At 43.3% G+C, this 19,381-nt stretch overlaps 1 protein-coding gene across 1 annotated transcript; it reads left to right on the top strand.

The window, feature by feature from the left end:
• The first annotated feature begins 42 nt into the window (after window positions 1-42).
• PFN4 (profilin family member 4) lies at window positions 43-15,393 on the top strand. The gene is made up of 5 exons (XM_034766616.1): window positions 43-80; window positions 6,549-6,677; window positions 9,884-10,021; window positions 13,118-13,223; window positions 14,560-15,393. The coding sequence occupies exons 2-5, from the start codon at window positions 6,561-6,563 to the stop codon at window positions 14,586-14,588; spliced, it is 390 nt and encodes a 129-aa protein (XP_034622507.1). The 5' UTR covers window positions 43-80; window positions 6,549-6,560; the 3' UTR covers window positions 14,589-15,393.
• The last annotated feature ends 3,988 nt before the right edge of the window (window positions 15,394-19,381 follow it).

The raw sequence follows: 19,381 nt of genomic DNA, 5'->3' as shown, positions 1-19,381 counted from the left end.
GTCGCCTCAGCGAATCAGGGTATTGAGACAAAAGGCCCCGCCCTCCAGTTGAGAAAGGCGCTGCAGTGCTGCTTGGCTAGGTAAGGAGCGGGGGCGCCACCCACGGCGGGTCCGATGGTTGCGGAGGTGTGGGGGGGAAAGGTTAAAGTGGGGGCTCCCCTCATCTCTCGTAGTAAGGTGAGGCCCGGGAGGACTACATCTCCCAGCATGCCGCGCGTTCCCATTAACATCTAGCGATACATGTAGAGAGCGTTGCATGCTGGGAACTGTAGTCTCTGCTCCAGGCTGGCCACCGAGCCTGCGCGAGGCAGGGGGCTGGTCCCAGTGCACACAGAGCTCTACCTCCAGGAGCCTGGGAGAGGACAGGACCCCACAGACTAGTGGTCAGGGGTTGGCCCCAGCATGGCTGTTACATGTGCACCCCTGTAACGTGCAAGTGCTTTGTGCCATTTTGCCTCTCAATGCTTCTTTTACTTTCTTGGTTAACCATGGTGGCTCTTTTTTGGTTCTCTTACTATGTTTTTTAAATTGGGGTATACATTTAAGTTGAGCCTCTATTATGTTGTCTTTAAAAAGTTTCCACGCAGCTTGCAGGGATTTTACTTTTGATACTGTACCTTTTAATTTCTCAAAAACAACGAGGAGTCCGGTGGCACCTTAAAGACTAACAGATTTATTTGGGCGTAAGCTTTAGGGTAAAAAACCTCACTTCCTCAGATGCATAGAGTGAAAGTTACAGGTGCAGGCATTATATAATGACACATGACAAGAAGGGAGTTACCTTACAAGTGGAGAACCAGTGTTGACAGGGCCAATTCGATCAGGGTGAATGTAGTCCTCTCCCAATAATAGATGAGGAGGTGTCAATTCCAGGAGAATATCCCCCTATCTACTCTAGCAACACCCTCAGAGGACTCAACCACATCAGCCACACCATCAAGGGCTCATTCACCTGCATGGCTACTAATGTTATATATGCCATCATGCACCAGCAATGCCCCTCTGCCATGTACATTGGCCAAACCGGACAGTCCCTCTGCAAAAGAATAAAAGGACACAAATAGGACATCAGGAATGGTAACATACAAAAGCCAGTAGGAGAACACTTCAATCTCCCTGGACATTCTATAACAGATTTAAAAGTAGCTATACTCGAACAAAAAAACTTCAGAAACAGACTTCAAAGAGAAACAGCAGAACTAAAATTCATTTGCAAATTTAACACCATTAATTTGGGCTTGAATAGGGACTGGGAGTGGCTGGCTCATTACAAAAGCAGCTTTGCCTCTCCTGGAATTGACACCTCCTCATCTATTATTGGGAGTGGACTACATCCACCCTGATTGAATTGGCCCTGTCAGCACTGGTTCTCCACTTGTGAGGTAACTCCCTTCTCTTCATGTGTCATTATATAATGCCTGCATCTGTAACTTTCACTCCATGCATCTGGAGAAGTGAGGTTTTTAACCCTCGAAAGCTTATGCCCAAATAAATCTGTTAGTCTTTAAGGTGCCACCGGACTCCTTGTTTTTGTGGATACAGACTAATACGGCTACCCCCTGATACTTTTAATTTCTGTTTCACTAACCTCCTCATTTTTGTGTAGTTCCCCTTTCTGAAATTAAATGCTACATTGTTGGGCCACTGTGGAGTTTTCCCCACCAAAGGGATGTTAAATTTAATTATATTACCAAGTGGTCCAGCTATATTCACCTCTTGGACCTGATCCTGTGCTCCACTTAGGACTAAATCAAGAATTGCCTCTCCTCTTGTGGGTTCCAGGACTAGCTGCTCCAAGAAACAGTCATTTAAGGTGTCAAGAAACTTTATCGCAGCATCCCTTCCTGAGGTGATATGTACCCAGTCAATATGGGGATAGTTGAAATCCCCTATTATTATTATTGAGTTTTTTAATTTTAATAGCCTCTCTAATCTCCTTGAGCATGTCAGAGTCACTAACACCATCTTGGTCAGGTGGTCTGTAATATAGCCCTACTGCTATATTCTTATTTTTCAAGCATGGAATTACTATCCATAGAGATTCTATAGTACAATTTAGTTCATTTAAGATTTTTACTTCATTTGATTCTACGCTTTCTTTCACATACTGTGCCACTCCCCCACCAGCACGACCTGTTCTGTTCTTCTGATATGTTTTGTACCCTGGTATTACTGTGTCCCATTGATTATCCTCATTCCACCAGGTTTCTGTGATGTCTATTATATCAATATCCTCATTTAATACTAGGCACTCTAGTTCACCCATCTTATTATTTAGACTTCTATCATTGGTATATAAACATTTTAAAAACTTGTCATTTTTTGGCTGTCCCCTATTGCATAACGTAATTGAACGGGACTTTTTTCATTTGGCTGTTTCTCATCAGATCCTCCCTGTATTTTATCATTTTCCGTCCTCTCCTCCTTAATAGGACATAGGGAATCTCCATTTTTAGATCCTCCCCAAGGGATGTCCGAACCACATGCTCCTCCTCACCTGTCGGCTTTCCCCCAGCCCTTAGTTTAAAAACTGTTCTACGACTTTTTTAATTTTAAGCTCCAGCAATCTGGTTCCATTTTGGTTTAGGTGGAGCCCATCCTTCCTGTATAGGTTCCCCCTTTCCCAAAAGCTTCCCCAGTTCCTAATAAATCTAAACCCCTCCTCCCTACACCATCGTGTCATCCACTCATTGAGATCCTGCAGTTCTGCCTGTCTAACTGGCCCTGCACATGGAACTGGAAGCATTTCAAAGAATGCTACCATGGAGGTCCTGGACTTCAATCTCTTACCTAGCAGCCTAAATTTGGCCTGCAGAACTTCTCTCCTATCCTTCCCCATGTAGTTGATACCTACATGTACCACGACCACCGGCTCCTCCCCAGCACTACACATAAGCCTATCTTGTCCACATCCTTTCTGTAGTGGGGGGCCTAAAACTGGATGCAGTACTCCAGATGTGGCCTCACCAGTGCCGAATAGAGGGGAATAATCACTTCCCGCGATCTGCTGGCAATGCTCCTACTAATGCAGCCCAATATGCCATTAGCCTTCTTGGCAACAAGGACACACTGCTGACTCATATCCAGCTTCTCGTCCACTGTAATTCCCAGGTCCTTTTCTGCAGAACTGCCACTTAGCCAGTCAGTCTCCAGCCTGTAGCAGTGCATGGGATTCTTCCGTCCTAAGTGCAGGACTCTGCACTTGTCCTGGTTGAACCTCATCAGATTTCTTTTGGACCAATCCTCCAATTTGTCTAGGTCACTCTGGACCCTATCCCTACCCTCCACCATATATACCTCTCCCCCGCAGCTTAGTGTCATCTGCAAACTTGCTGAGGGTGCAATCCATCCCATCATCCAAATGATTAATGAAGATGTTGAACAAAACTGTCCTTAGGACCGACCCTTGGGGCACTGCCAGCTAGACATCGAGCCATTGATCACTATCCATTGAGCCCGACAATCTAGCCAGCTTTCTATCCACCTTATGGTCCATTCATCCAGCCCATACTTCTTTAACTTCCTGGCAAGAATTCCGTGGGAGATGGTATCAAAATCTTTGCTAAAGTCAAGGTATATCATGTCCACCGCTTTCCCCATATCCACAGAGCCAGTTAGCTCATCATAGAAGGCAATCAGGTTGGTCAGACATGACTTGCCATGGATGAATCCATGTTGACTGTTCCTGATCACCTTCCTCTCCTCCAAGTGCTTCAAAAAGGATTCCTTAAGGACCTGCTCCATGATTTTTCCAGGGACTGAGGTGAGGCTGACTGGTCTGTAGTTCTCCGGATTCTCCTTCTTCCCTTTTTAAAGGTTGGACACTATATTTGCCTTTTTCCAATCGTCCGGGACCTCCCACGATCGCCACGAGTTTTCAAATATAATGGCCAATGGCTCTGCAATCACATCCGCCAACTCCCTCAGCACCCTTGGATGCATTGCTTCTGGCCCCATGGACTTGTGCACGTCCAGCTTTTCTAAATAGTCCTTAACCTGTTCTTTTCACCAGTTGCTGAGCAGCCTGTCGATGAGTGAAAGGTCCCAGACAGGTGCAATGGGAGGAGCTGTGTAGCTCTCGAAGGTGGCCTGCTGAGAGGCTTTTCCTTGCAGCGGCTTGGGGTCTGTGGAGAGGAGGCACAGTATGGCTGCAGTTGGCCCGGGGCACCTCTGGGTCGGTGGGGGGAGGCTTGGGGCTTCAGCTGAGGGACTCCTACAGCTGAGGGGGGGCGGGCATTTGAGCCTCCAGCCAGTGTCAGGCTCCTCCAACCGAGGGGCGGGGGTGCTTGGGACTCCTCTGGGCAGGGGGGGACTCGTGGCCCCATCCGCAGGGGAGGGGCAGGGGTTCTTGGGGCTCTGGCTGTGGGGGGGAAGGGGCGGGTGGAAGAGGCAGAGCTGCGGGCTAGCCCCCCCTAAGGGGGGCTCCACCCACCACCCATGCAGGCCAGTTAGCTCAAGCTTAAAGCACCACTTAACTTGAGCCAGACATTTTTGTGGGTAGCTGGAAGTTGAGCACTTGAGTTATAACTTGAGCTAACTGTGCTGTCAAGACAGGCTCCCAGGGCTGACTAAATTACACATTGGACCTCTCTGGCCCTTGGGCTGCTTCAGTTGGAAGAGCACAAAGGTGGTTTAACCCCTCTTCCCTGGGCTTCAAGTTGTGTGCTGCAACTCTTAGAGGCACAGTGATTATGATGGGGCGTCAGCATTCAGCAGGTCAAAGCCCTTTAGACTTCACATACTCACTAGACAGCTGACTGGGCAGAACATTTTTCAGTAAAAGTTTCTTTTAAAATAAAAATAAATCTACACTTCATAAAGCAAGAAAGGACCATTAATCCCTGGGGAGAGGATGAGAGAACAAACAACACATGACAGTTGTGTAGCGAGTCACATTGCTTAATGCACTACTGGAAAGTGCTTAGATACTACAGTGGTAAGTGTGGTATAAAAACCTATACAGAATAGAATAGTATATAGAGTTAGATCATCTAGTCAATGTCCCATGTATCATAGTCCATTAAATTTCACACAATTACCCTTGTATTGAGCCCAGTATAAGAACATAAGAATGGCCATATTGGGTCAGACCAAAGGTCCATCTGGCCCAGTATCCTGTCTTCTGACAGTGGCCAATGCCAGGTGACCCAGAGGGAATGAACAGAACAGGTAATCATCAAGTGATCCATCCCCTGTTGCCCATTCCCAGCTTCTGGCAAACAGAGGCTGCCCTACCCATCCTGGTTAATAGCCATTGATCTATCCTCCATTAATTTATCTAGTTCTTTTTTGAACCCTGTTAAAGTGTTGGCCTTCACAACATCCTCTGGCAAAGAGTTCCACAGGTTGACTGTGCGTTGTGTGAAGAAATACTTCCTTTTGTTTGTTTTAAACCCACTGCCTATTAATTTCATTGGGTGACCCCAGTTCTTGTGTTATAAGAAGGAGTAAATAACACTTCCTTCTTTATTTTCTCCACATTAGTCATGATTTTAAAGACCTCTATCATATTCCCCCTTCATCGTCTCTTTACCAAGCTGAAAAGTCCCAATCTTATTAATCCCTCCTCATACAGAAGTTTTTCCATACCCCTAATCATTTTTGTTGCCCTTTTCTGAACCTTTTCCAATTCCAATATATCTTTTTTGACATGGAGCGACCACATCTGCACGCAGTATTCAATTTGAGTTTGACTAAGGCATAACTTTTATAAAATTGTGTATAAAATCTTTAGATTAATTAGCTGCATAACTGTCAGGATTATCCAACAACAGTTTTGTTCATTAAAGGTTGCATTACAATTTGTTATATGGTTATTTAATAGTGATTTACTTCATAAAACTATATAGTCTGATTTTATCAGAGAGACAAAGTGGGTGAGGTAATATTAGGGTAACCAGACAGCAAGTGTGAAAAATCAAGACGGGGGTGGGGGATAATAGGCGCCTATATAAGATAAAGCCACGGATATAGGGACTGTCCCTATAAAATCGGAACATCTGGTCACCCTAGTTAATATCTTTTATTGGACCAACTTCTGTCGGTCAGAGAGACAAGCTTTTGATCTTACACAGCGCTCTGGGAAACTTACTTAGTGTCACAGCTAAATACTAAATGAAACAGATTGTTTTGCATAAATAGATAACCTATATTTCAAGGGACCATTCAAGATGAAGTGGTCTGATTTATGTAATCATTATGCTGTATAGTGATAAGAACATCTTTATCATTTTTATTTTACTTCATCATCACCATCCAGATGAGATGTCATGTAAAGTACAGGTTTCAGAGCAGCAGCCGTGTTAGTCTGTATCCGCAAAAAGAACAGGAGTACTTGTGGCACCTTAGAGACTAACAAATTTATTAGAGCATAAGCTTTCGTGAACTACAGCCCACTTCTTCGGATGCATGGAGTATTTCTCAGCTTTTTTACTCTGGATCAGCCTCCTAAAGAAAGCTAAATTAAATTCCGGATGGGAGGAGGATCAGGTCTCTGAAGCACAACTGGAAGGAAATGAACCCCTATCTATATCTGATTTCTTTCACAGAACTGAAGAAAAATGAACCAAATTCAATCTTTGCTCAATGATTGCCTCATCAGAACAAAACATGTGGAACACGCGGCCATCATCAAATTAAAGGACGAGACTGTGTGGGCATCAACCTTTGGCTTTAATGTAAGGAAACAGAAAGTATCCTAGCAAGTGACACTGAAGGTAGAAAATTTAGAAATGTACCACACTCTTCAAAGGGAGGGAACATGAGTTAGTGATTAGAGAGGGGACTGTCAGTCAGGACTGCTGGGTTCTAATAAATATTCCTGGCTGTTCCACTGGCTGTGTGACACTGAGCAATTCTAATAACCTCTGAGCCAAGTGGGGTATAATTAGGGCCAGGGCCGGCGCCAGCGTTTTTGCCACCCCAACCAGGAAAAAAAAAAAAGCCACGATCAGTGGCACAAATCTACTGCCGCCACTTCGTTCTTCGGCGGCAATTCGGCGGCAGGTCCTTCCCTCCGAGAGGGACTGAGGGACCTGCTGCCGAATTGCTGCCTAAGAGCCGGATGTGCTGCCCCTCTCCGTTGGCCGCCCCAAGCACCTGCTTGCTGCGCTGGTGCCTGGAGCTGGCCCTGATTAGGCCCCTACCAAATTCATGGTCCATTTTGGTCAATTTCACAACCGTAGGATTTTAAAAATCATAACTGTCATGATTTCAGCTATTTAAATCTGAAATTTCACCATGTTGTAATTTTAGGGGTCCTGACCCATAAAGGAGTTGTGGGGGGGTTGCAGTACTTCTACCCTTACTTCTGCACTGTTGCTGGCGGTGGTGCTGCTTTCAGAGCTGGGCAGCTGGAGAGCGGCAGCTGCTGGCCGCAATCCCAGCTCTGAAGACAGAGCCACTGCCAGCAGCAGCGCAGAAGTAAGGATCGCATGGCATGGTATTGCCACCCTTACTTCTGCGCTGCTGCTGGCGGGGCACTGCCTTCAGAGCTGAGTGCCTTCAGAGCAACTCCCTTTTGGGTCAGGACCCCCAATTTGAAAAATGCTGGTCTCCCCTGTGAAATCTATATAGTATAGGGTAAAAGCATACAAAAGACCAGATTTCAGAGGGGCAGACCAGATTTCACGGTCCGTGATGCGTTTTTCATGGTCGTGAATTTGGTAGGGCCCTAGGTATGATACTGCTTACCAAAAAGTGTGTTGTGGGGTTGAATTTGTTGTAAAGCTCTTGTGAAGGTTGATTTCTCACTCTGGCACTTTGAGTGCAGAAGGTGGGGGCCCGCAAGGATTTTAAAAATTAATACTGGCCACTCCAGGCTGGTATTAAACTCCCAAGGTCACAGCTTCTCTCTGACCTTGGATGGGTAGATGTTGCCACCACCCAAGTGCAAACCTCCCCCACTTTTGAGAACCCAGGAAGGAACACTTGGGAATTCCTTCCTGTGGGGTACCCTCAAGCCTTTTCACCCCCTCTCTGGGGAAGAGCTGAGGAAAAAAACAAAGGAAATCAACTGTTGCCCCCAGCTAATTAAACAACATGTGCACAAACCTCTTAGGGACACAAAAATCCAATCCTGTTCTTAAAAAAGGTAAATTTTATTAAACCCAAAAGAAAGGAACTACATTTGAAACTTAGGCTTTTTGCTAGATCTTAAAAGGAACAATTACAAAAATTCAGCTTAAAGGTTACAAGTAAAACAAAAGCATCTGGGATTAGCACAGAGGCGTCCACAAGCCAATAAGAAATAAAAAAAAAAAAAAAACCCTAATCGCATCTTCCTAGACATTCTCTAGGGGTACATCTACACTACAGCGGGGAGTCGATTTAAGATACGCAAATTCAGCTACGTGAATAGCGTAGCTGAATTCGACGTATTACAGCCGACTTACCCCGTTGTGAGGACGGCGGCAAAATCGACTTCTGCCGCTTTTTGTCGGCGGCGCTTACTACCACCTCCGCTGGTGGAGTTAGAGCGCCGATTCGGGGATCGATTGTCGCGTCCAGACGGGACGCGATAAATCGATCCCCGAGAGGTCGATTTCTACCCGCCGATTCAGGCGGGTAGTATAGACCAGGCCTAATTTACTTACATATCTGGGGTTTCAGATAAGTAGGTTCGAGGTATGAATTGATGCTTTTTCATACCTGGTTTTAAAGCTGCTTATTGCATTGCTGATCTGTGTCTCCGCTCTCTGGAGACCAACAACAACAAAGAGGAAGTTTTTTCCAATTTTAAAAAGATGAGCGCTCCCATTGGCTCTTTTGGTCAGGTGCCCACTCCCTTTCTTTTACCTAGCCAGGGAGACTTTTTAACCCTTTACAGATAAAGCAAGCAGAGAACAGCCACCAAGAGGGACTTTATAGCTAACTTGCTGTCCATAAAAGGGAGCTACCCCTCTCCCCCTTCATTTATCACAGCACTCATATTAGATCTTTGCAGGAAAGGTGTTATGTCAATAGAATTCCATTTCTTTCGTGCTTTGGACTGCGTCAATCACCTTTGATTGTGTTGATTTTGTTCTGTGATCAACAAGGTACCAAACAAGACAGCAGAATAGCAGCACTTCTGTATTGTATGGCAAAACTAATGCTTCCCCTGTCTAATTTTATTTTATCTTATTTATGTTACATTGGAACAGAGGGGGTCAAATCTGTCTCTCTATTTACTTATATGGTCTCGTCACCATAGTATCTGAGCACCAAAGTGTTATCCATAGGAGAGTAGCAGTTAACAAGGATCTAAAATGCTAAAACTTCATCTTCACTCTAGAAGTGCGGCTGATGGAGACTGGGGGCAGATTCTTAGCTGGTGTAGATTCTCATAGCTCCATTGACTTCAATGGATTTATGGCATTTCACACCAGCTGAAGATTTGCTCCTAGATTCTAGCATGTAATGCTCCACCTTGATCTGAAAAGCTCACTTGCTGGAGTCTCTCAAAGCTACGTCTATATATTAAAGATGGAGATTATTAGTATTCGAATGCGGCATCTGTTTGCTCAGTACTGTGCAAACACAGAGCAAGGCAGAGTGCTCTGCTCCAGAGAGGTTTTAATCTAAAGGCCCAATCCTGTAAACACTACTGGGCATACCGTTTACCATTAATCCCACTGTAATCAATGGGACTACTCATAGGGGTAAATGCAAGCATTTGTGACTCCGATCCTAAATCAGACACTGAAAATACAATTCATTCTTACTTGGACTAAAAGCCCAATTTCAAAGTTGTTCAGACATTTTCCTTTTTTGTGTCATCATTATCTATTTATGAAATCGTCTTTGGTTAATTATCAGACATAACAGAAGAAGTGTGTTTTTTAATGATTGCAAAAGTGTGTCCTTTTGGTCCATAACAAAATGTCTCATTTTATCAATTTAGCTGCAGCCACAGCATGCCTTACTCCTCAGCTCTGCTTTCTTCAAGAACTTATTACACGTCAGAAGGGAGGGACTTTACTTCAAGGAGAAGCATTATAAATGTGTCCGAGCAGATGAGTGCTCCATCTATCTTAAAAATGTAAGTTGTTAACATTTATGGCAAGTAGGTCCAAGCACTGAAAAAATTATTTGATAGTTTTCTTTTTTTAAATTAAATTAATGGAGATATCCTATCTCCTAGAACTGGAAGGGACCTTGAAAGGTCATTGAGTCCAGCCCCCTGCCTTCACTAGCAGGACCAAGTACTGATTTTGTCCTGATCCCTAAGTGGCCCTCTCAAGGATTGAACTCATAACCCTAGGTGTAGCAGGCCAATGCTCAAACCGCTGAGCTATCCCTCTCCCCCGCTTTTCTTCTTTCTGTCCTACATCTCCTGTTTATGTTAACACCCAGAGTCGATTAGCGGTTAAACAAACTGTTGCCTCCTTTCTATCCACAGCACCTTTACAATATACGGGGCAAACAAATAAATGCACAGCACAGAATCTCTACAAGGAAAATGACAAGCAGAGATTTATAGATTAAAACAGAAATATATTCGACCATCCATCTCAAACTATCCAACAATTTTATTTCTTTACTAACACTGAGAAGGGAAATTGAATTCTGTTATCCCAAATATTTTTCTCACACTATTTGTGGCACAATCACTATTTCTGGCTTTTAGGATAAGCTGGGTGCTGAGATTTCTCATTATGGGCGGTCTTATTTCCAGCTGTGTAGTAGTGTAGATGTAAAACGAGGTGGCCAGGTTTTCTGAGTAGCTTCACTGGCCAATGACACCAACTGATAATCAGTATCAGCATCTTGACTTGTCACTGAAGAGCTCAACGCTTTCTCTTTTTTTTTTTTTTTTTTCAAAAACAAAAATAAAAGTGTTAACCCCAGTGTTCTGGCCCAGTTCCATGTTGATTAACTACATTATGACAACATAAATTCCCAGCCACTTTGCAGTTGCATGTGGTATGCTTCTCTGCCTTTTTAAATGTTATGTAGCATTTGTGATGCTGTAGACCAGGTGCCAGCTCATGCCAAGGTCCCCAGGCCGCAGTGGAACACTGACAAATACATAGCTGGAATGAGTCTGGCTCACCTGTGTGTTAGTATTGTTAAAATAGGTATTAGAATTATAAGAATGTGTTTAGTGTTTAGACTTTAGTGAATGCTTTTGAGTTGCTGCCTGCATTAATCTCACTTATAACTTCTATATTCCATATTAATGTAATATTTGAGTGGTAGTATTATAAGCTTCTGTGACTCTGTAAATCACCAGAAGGAGAGAGACATTAACTAGTGTGAAGTGCCAATCTGCAATAGAAAGTGTTATGTCTTGCCCAACAGGAACGGTCCATTGTTAGCAAACGGATTATTATGGACTGTTAAAGGGCACAAAAGACTCTGTTGCTCTACTTCCCTCCCTCCCCTTCCCACCCATGAAAATGAGTCATGCAAGTGGATTCCTCCCATCAGCTGAGTTCACAGCTCAGAGCACATGGCAGAGGGAAATAAAAAACCCCAGCCAGAAGAAACTGATTATCGCTATGCTGCTTGGACTTCGGAGGGCAAGGTTTATTAGGCATAAGCAAGAGCACCCTAGGGCTTAGCCTGGGTTAGCCTTAAAGGATATATAGAGCTTGCTTATTATAGAAGCTTCTATAACTGTTTGAAACTTAAGATGGTAACGCGTTTGTGTATATATGTTTAGCTGCTTTAACCCTGTAAATAATTCTCTTGTTTCCTTTTCCTACTGAATAAATGTTTATAGAGATTATAGGATTTGCTACAAACATTGTCTTTGGTGTAAGATGCAATTGGCCTGGGTAAGTGACAGGTCCTTTGGGACTGGGAGTAACCAGAGTATTGATGTGATTTCTGGTGTAAGGGACCACCCGTCACAAGGGTACGCTCATCTGCGTGGCGAGATAGATTGGAGTACCCAAAAGGACAGTGACTCCATGTGAAAGCTGGTATAGTGCCTGAGCAAAAAGAACAGGAGTACTTGTGGCACCTTAGAGACTAACAAATTTATTAGATCATAAGCTTTCGTGGACTACAGCCCACTTCTTCGGATGCATATAGAGTGGAATAAATATTGAGGAGATATATATACACACATACAGAGAGCATGAACAGGTGGGAGTTGTCTTACCAACTCTGAGAGGCCAATTAAGTAAGAGAAAAAAAACTTTTGAAGTGATAATCAAGCTAGCCCAGTACAGACAGTTTGATAAGAAGTGTGAGAATACTTACAAGGGGAGATAGATTCAATGTTTGTAATGGTTCAGCCATTCCCAGTCCTTATTCAATCCTGAGTTGATTGTGTCTAGTTTGCATATCAATTCCAGCTCAGTTTATCTTTGATACTTGGTTGGTGCAATCTAAGTGTAGAACTCACAGCCAATTTGGGGTTAGTGCTCAGCTTCCTAACAGTCTGCCCTGAGGTTGGTACTTAAGCTCTTGAATCATGCAGGTAGCTTTACGCTGTTCTTTTGAACTGTGAAACTGCACACATGTTCCACCCCAAAGGTAGCTGAGTAGTGGTGAGTAGTGATTCCCGTGCACGTGCATACACACTTGCTGATCCTCACATCCCATGACTCAGATGCTCAATAATTGACATCATGTAATTCAAATATGGGAGTTGAGTGTGTTCAGCAACTCCCAGAAGATGCTGGGCAACCCACACATTTGTATCCTAATTCAGTAATTCCCAATGGGACTTCCATTCATTATTGAAAATTAATGAGATTCAGATGTGTATAGTTTGTAAAGCCTTTTTGGAATCTTTCAAATTATACACAGCACACACATCTATTTTATTAATATTTTAATAACATTTTTGTGGGTTACACTTAGCACCCGGATTTCACTTTATCTCTTCAAAGTGCTTTATAAACATTATTTATGAAAAAAGATGGGGAACATGCAGTATAACAGAAAACCAGCACAGCTATTGCTTGGCTTGATTAAAATATATATAAAACACATCATCTTAAATTAATTTATGTCTGTTATCAATAGCAGTCTTGATTTAGGCTTTAAAACAGTATCTTCTCTTCCTCAAAGTGACACACAACTTAAAGACAGAAAATATTCTTGTCTAGCATACATTGATAAATAGTGTATATATTTAAAAGAACTCTGCAACTTTTAACCAGTTTTCTTCTTTATCTAGGAAGACAGTGGTCTGATAGCTGTGAAAACAGAGTCATACATCCTGGTTGCTACTTACTCTGAGGGGATGTATCCTAGCGTGTGTGTGGAAGCTTTAGAGAAACTGGGTAATTACTTCATGTGCATGTATGTCTGAATGTAACTTGTAGTGATATGTTACAAGTGGGGGGCAGCATTTCATTCCAGCAAACTGCTTGGAACATTTGGGACTTCAGAAAAACCTTGAAAGCCCATGAAAAGGAAAATTAAAATGGACTTTACGTTGTTTGATGCCATGTTTCCGACTAATCTTCAATTTTCACTGAATAAAAACATGAAGGTATCTGTATCAAATCTTAAAAAGAAAAGCTTTTACTGTTTACAGTCCTATAATTATAGTTAATTTTTAATAGGGATACTATGGATTGATTTAAGAAAACTAGCTTGAAAACATTATAGTTAATATTATTGGCCTGATTCTTACTTCCTCTGTTCCTGTGCTTGGAGTGAAGAGCAAAAGTAGCTTTAAAATTAGGTCGACATAACTGCATCACTAAGGGCTGTGAAAAATCCACACTCCTGAGTGGCATGTTAAGCCGTCCTAAGTCCCTGTGTACACAGCACTATGTTGACAGAAGAATTCTTCCATCAATGTAGCTACCATCTCTCAAGGGTATGGATTACCGATGTCAGTGGGAGAATTCCTCCCATCGGCGTAGGTAATGTCTACACTGAAGCGCTACAGTGGCCCAGCTGTGCCGCTATAGGGTTTTATGTGTAGACAAACCCTCAGGGTATGTTTATTCTTCAATCGTGGGGTGTGATCGCAGCTGGAGTAGACATACAAAGCTGTGACAGTGCGTGCTTCAGCCTGGGCTGTACAAGCTCGCCCAGAACCGTGGATAATTATTCCCAGGGCTAGTCTGTGCTGAAATCTGCACGGCCACAGCTTCGCTGCCACAGTACCTGAGCTAGCTAGATTAAAACTAGCGCACTCAAGTGTAAACCTAGCTTGTGTTTGCTAGGTCAGACGGAGGTTTGGAGAGGTTTATTTTTTGAGCACCATTTGTTGTGCAGTTTAATCTTTTCCTGCAGAGAAAACAAAGCAGGTTCATGTGTTCTACTTTATGTAATTCATGGGGAGATTTCTGCATATGATTGGTTTGTAACGTGCTTGCTGATCTGAAGGAGGGGTGTTTAGAGAAGACTATCTTAATGCCACAATCTTACAATAAGAAATATTCTGTTTATTTCAAATGACACAATGGAGATATATTTGGAGTTGCTAATAGTAAATGTAGGTATTCATATATTTTAAGTATTCAGATGCAAATGCTGATGCGAGTTAGATTATGATCCCTTTCATTTAATTACAGTACATTCCAGTGTTGATTTAAAGTAGAGCATCTCCATTACGGCAAATATTTAAAAAGAAAATGTTTTCTATTTGTTTTTTCCCCTTAGCGGAGTATTTCAGAGATAAGGAAAACTGAATCTGCAAACAACTTAAAATTGACCAAGTGTATGAAGACTGGTTTGTTAGAAAACCACAGATGGAAGTTTGTAATGAAGCACATCCAAGCAAGCAAGACAATATCTATTATTCTGCAATATTCTCAGTGCATAGTGAAGGCTCTGAAAGAGAAGGATAATCCACAGCATTTGAATCGCACCAGTGCAGCCTAACAGCCTCCTAAATTGTCAGCTCCACCATCTTCATGTCCCAAAATTACAGCTCATAAATCCATGCATGTGTGGTGGCATTTGGGCTCTAGTTTGGATGCATTCCAAGAGTCTAATATTGCAAGATGCTGAGCGTCTACTACCAGGTGCTGAGTACCCTCTACACACAGTGACTTCCCTGGAAGTTGAGCCCTTTCTCCACGTCTCCTATAGGAGTCGATGGTGCTCAGCATATCATAGGATCAGGCCCAAAAACTATAACTTCAGATCATCAAAAGTACAGTTGGGTGATGTTCTCAAGAGACTGAGTTAAGGTGTTTTTCTTCATTTTAACACTATCTTTTTTGTTTTGTTTTACCCAATCTCCTAGTAAGAAAGCAGTTAATTTCTCTGAGCTGTGAGGCATCTCTCACAGGACATGTATCATATACACAGCATCAAAACTGAGTAGATTAATGAAATGTGTTGCATTAACATATAGTTCAATGTAAGCTCAGAAATTGCATTGCATGCCTTGGAATGTCTTGAATAAAATGCCATTTTTATATCCATCTATTTGCATTGCCATTGAAAGATCTATTTGCATTGCCAGAAAGGACCATTAGATCATCTAGTCTGACCTCTTGCATAGCACAGGCCATTACATTCCACACAGTTATCCCTGCATTGAGCCCAATAACTTGTGTTTGCCTAAAGCATAATTTCCAGAAAGGTCTCCTGTCTGGACTGGAAGTCATCCAGAGAAGGAGAACCCCCACCCCACTGCTCTGGGTAGTTTGTTCCAATGGTTAATCACCCTCATTGTTAAAAAATTGTGCCTAATTTCTACTTTGATTTTGTCTGATTTCCTCTTCCAGCCAGCCATGGGTTCTTGTTATGCTTTTCTCCCCTAGATTAAAGACCTTTTTAGTACCCATATTTTCTCCCTGTCAAGTTACTCACGTAACAAAGTAGCATTCACCTGCAATCAAGTCGCCTCTCAATCTTCTTTCTGATGAGATAAACAGATTGATCTCTTTAAGTCTCTCGCTGTACAGCATTTTCTCCAGCCTCTGAATCATTTTTGTGGCTCTTTTCTGCACCCCCCTCAGAATTTTCCAGCATCCTTTTTAAAATGTACATACCTGAACTGTATGCAGAATTCCAGTATAAGTCTCACCACTGCCATAAGAAGTACATTAGCCCTTTTTGCCACAGCATTACACTGGGAGCTGATGTTGAGTTGCTTGTCTACTATAACCCCCAAATCCCTTTCAGCATCCTTTCCTTCCAAAATATAGCCCCCCGTTCTGTAGGTATGGCCTGCATCCTTGTTCCTAGATGTATGTTTGCATTTGATTCAGTTAAAATGCATGTTGTTTGACTGGGCGCAGTTTACCAAGCAACCCAGATTAATCTGTATGACTGCCCCATCCTCATCATTATTTACCATTCTGACAATCTTTCTGTCATTTGCAAATTTTATCAGCTGGGATTTCATCTATTTCCAGCTTGTTGATGAAAATGTTGAATAGCTACAGGCCTAGAACCAATCCCTGCAGAATTCCACTAGAAACTCCCATTCAGTGATGAGTCTCTCTACTTTTTTGAGATCTGTCAGTTAGCCAGTTATTAATCCATTTAATGTGAGCTTTATTGATAGTTAAGGTTACAATTTAGTCATGGATATTTTTAGTAAAAGTCATAGACAGGTCACTGGCAATAAACAAAAATTCACAGCCCGCGACCTGTCCATGACTTGTACTATAAATATCCCTGACTAAATCTTAGATGGGGGAAGGGGGACCCAGGGCCAGCAGCACCAGCTGCTGGGGGCCGCCGAGCCACGGCTGCTCCAGTTGCCCCTGGGATCACTGCTGGGAGCCGCCGACCTGCCGTTGCTCTGATCGCCCCTGGGACTGCTGCTAAGGCAGTCCCTTGGGGCAGCTCCGGGACCCACTGAGCAGCAGCTGCTCCAGCCGCCCACCCACCGCTGCTCTGGCTGCTCCCAGGACCGCTCCCGGGACCACTGCCAGGGGCCATTGACCCACCACTACTCCAGCCAGCCCTGGGACTGCCGCTCAGGTCATGACAAACATAATAAGAAAGAACCACATGGGCACAGAGGGATCCAAATTACTGTTTACTGAATATACACAACATGCAAGGCCTAGCTAAATAATGCACACTGCTGCTCTAGTTTGGTTCTGGCTGGCTTCTCAAACACAGAACACAGTGACTGCTACTAGAGGATTCACAAACTGTTTAAAGGGACATTACCCTACACATTACATCTAGGAAAGGTGCAGTGAGCTGGGAGTCCAGAGACCATGGTTGTGTGTGACCCTGGAAGCCCCTCAGTACCAACTGAGAGAGGGCATAGCATACTGTAACTCACATTAGGACTGAGACATATATTATGCCAACATACTATTGTCATAATCTGTATCTAACAGATGTCATGTGAGGTCTCATATGCAAACTGATGACACGCTGGTCCCAAAAATCATGTGGTATATGTATGGGGTGTATACAAAGAGTTATAGATGTGTGCTGGAATTATGTTCTTAAAATGTGTTTGGCAGGCAGTGCATAGGCTTAGCCTCCACTAGACAAATGAATGTGTATTTACTTGTCTGACCAACTTGATCACAGGCAGAAGACACTGCAAGTACATTTACATATGAAGTAAACAAAGCCATTGAGCTAATAAGCAGGGGAGAAGACCATTTAACGATCATGACAGGGGAATCTGCACCCCAGGAAGTCTTCCTGGCTCTTGAGACACAGTGAACTTTGGGGTATATAAAGAAAAGTAGGAAGCCACTTTGGTGATCCATCACCGATGGGAGTTATGGTTCAGTGCCCTCTTAGCCTATGAAAAATGGAAGGCAAGAGCGAATGAACCCTGACTACAAGTGAGAAACCTGTTTAGATAAAGATAACTTACTGAAATTAAGTTTTAGTCACTAGAAAGCATATTACTTGTAACCCTCCTTGTTTCTTTCTTTTATTCTTACTTATTTTCACTAAACCTCTGGTCTTTGTTAATAAACATATTCTTGTTTTATTACAAAACCATCTCAGTGCTGTGTATTTTGGGATGTGTAAGTCTTCACCTAAACTAGCAGGTTGGTGTGTTCTGTCTCTTTGGAGGCAGCGAATTTAACAACTTCTGTGAATATCCAGTGAGAGGGACTATACACTGTAGAGAGATGTCTCTGGGGAATTTGGAAATTGTGGGTCACTGATTGTTACCTGCAAAGCAAGGTTTAGACTGGCAGAGTTCTGAAGAGTTTGTTGGCACACGAACTAGAGGAAGCTGATGCATAGCTTAGTGACAGCAAAGTTCTCACTTGCTGAGGCTCAGAGAGGTAACATAGTATCTCATAGTTCTGGGTACCTCAAGCAAGGAGTCACAGTCTGGACTTACCTCTGCTGAGTACTGTTAATATTGCTGTGCAATTCACAACTCTCATTCCTGACCAAGGCCTAGCCCAAGGCCTACCCCAAGAAAGACAACTATCGTCCCCTTCTTCTACAAATATGTTTCCTGAGAGGTTGTAGAAGGTCACTTCAGGCAGATCTGGAGCTAGATTCCTGGTGACAAATATAGCAATTCCAAGTCTCATCTACACTGCCTTTCAGATTGAATTAAATCAACAGCAGAGGTGTCTATAACTATCACACCACTTTGCTCCCAGAATGAGGAACAGAACTCAGAAATCCAAGATTCCACTGCTGTCTCATGAATAGCTGTATAATCCTCTAATAGAGGTTGTTGTGTCCCCCTCTAGTTTCTGGTTCACCTAGAGGATAACAGCCTACTTCTGCTACTAGTTATTTGTTTAATGTATGTGGAAGATATCTGTGGTGTAGATGCTCTCTCTGTCTTATACAAGGTAGCCTTTCTGGTAGCGATAACCTCAGCCAGAAGGGGTGTCTGAGCTCAAGGCCCTGAGATCAAACCTCCCTTACATGGTGTTCCATAAGGACAAGGTTCAGCTCAGGCCTCACCCGGCTTTCCTCCCGAACGTTGTCTCCCAGTTTCACATCAACCAGGATATGTTCCTCCCAGTATTCTATCCTAAGCCACACTCGAATGTCAGGGAGCTAAGGCTTCACTCGTTGGATGTCTGCAGAGTGCTAGCCTACATCAAGAGAAAGAAGCCGTTCCAAAAATACGTCCAGTTATTCATGGCAGTGGCAGACAGAATGAAAAGTCTTCCTGTCTTTTCTCAACGGATTTCATCATGGATCACGTCCTGCATCTGTGAGTGTTACAACCTGGCAGGGGTGCCTGCTCCTCCAATCACTGCGCACTCCACCAGGTCTCAGGCCTCTTCAACGGCATTCCCGGTGCAGGTTCTCACCCAGGAAATCTGCAGAGCAGCAACGTGATCCTCCATACACACTTTCACCATGCACTATGCGATCACTCAGCGGGCCAGAGACAATGCGGCCTTTGGAAGAGCAGTCCTCCAATCAGTGGACAACTCCGACCCCACTTCCTGAACTTGGGCTTGTGAGTCAACTGATTGGAATGGAAGGTTACTCACCTTCTCATAACTGTTGTTCTTCAAGATGTGTTGTTTATGTCCATTCCAATACCCACCCTCCTACC

Source organism: Trachemys scripta, chromosome 3, assembly GCF_013100865.1.
Source record: "Trachemys scripta elegans isolate TJP31775 chromosome 3, CAS_Tse_1.0, whole genome shotgun sequence".
NCBI lineage: Eukaryota > Metazoa > Chordata > Testudines > Emydidae > Trachemys > Trachemys scripta.
This window is presented reverse-complemented; position numbering and strand designations above follow the sequence as displayed.

Coding starts and splice junctions, on each gene's coding strand:
- PFN4 (XM_034766616.1), top strand. CDS start 6,561: ATGAACCAAATTCAATCTTTGCTCAATGATTGCCTCATCAGAACAAAA. Junction 6,678..9,883: donor CATCAACCTTTGGCTTTAAT/GTAAGGAAACAG, acceptor TTATCAATTTAG/CTGCAGCCACAGCATGCCTT. Junction 10,022..13,117: donor GCTCCATCTATCTTAAAAAT/GTAAGTTGTTAA, acceptor TTCTTTATCTAG/GAAGACAGTGGTCTGATAGC.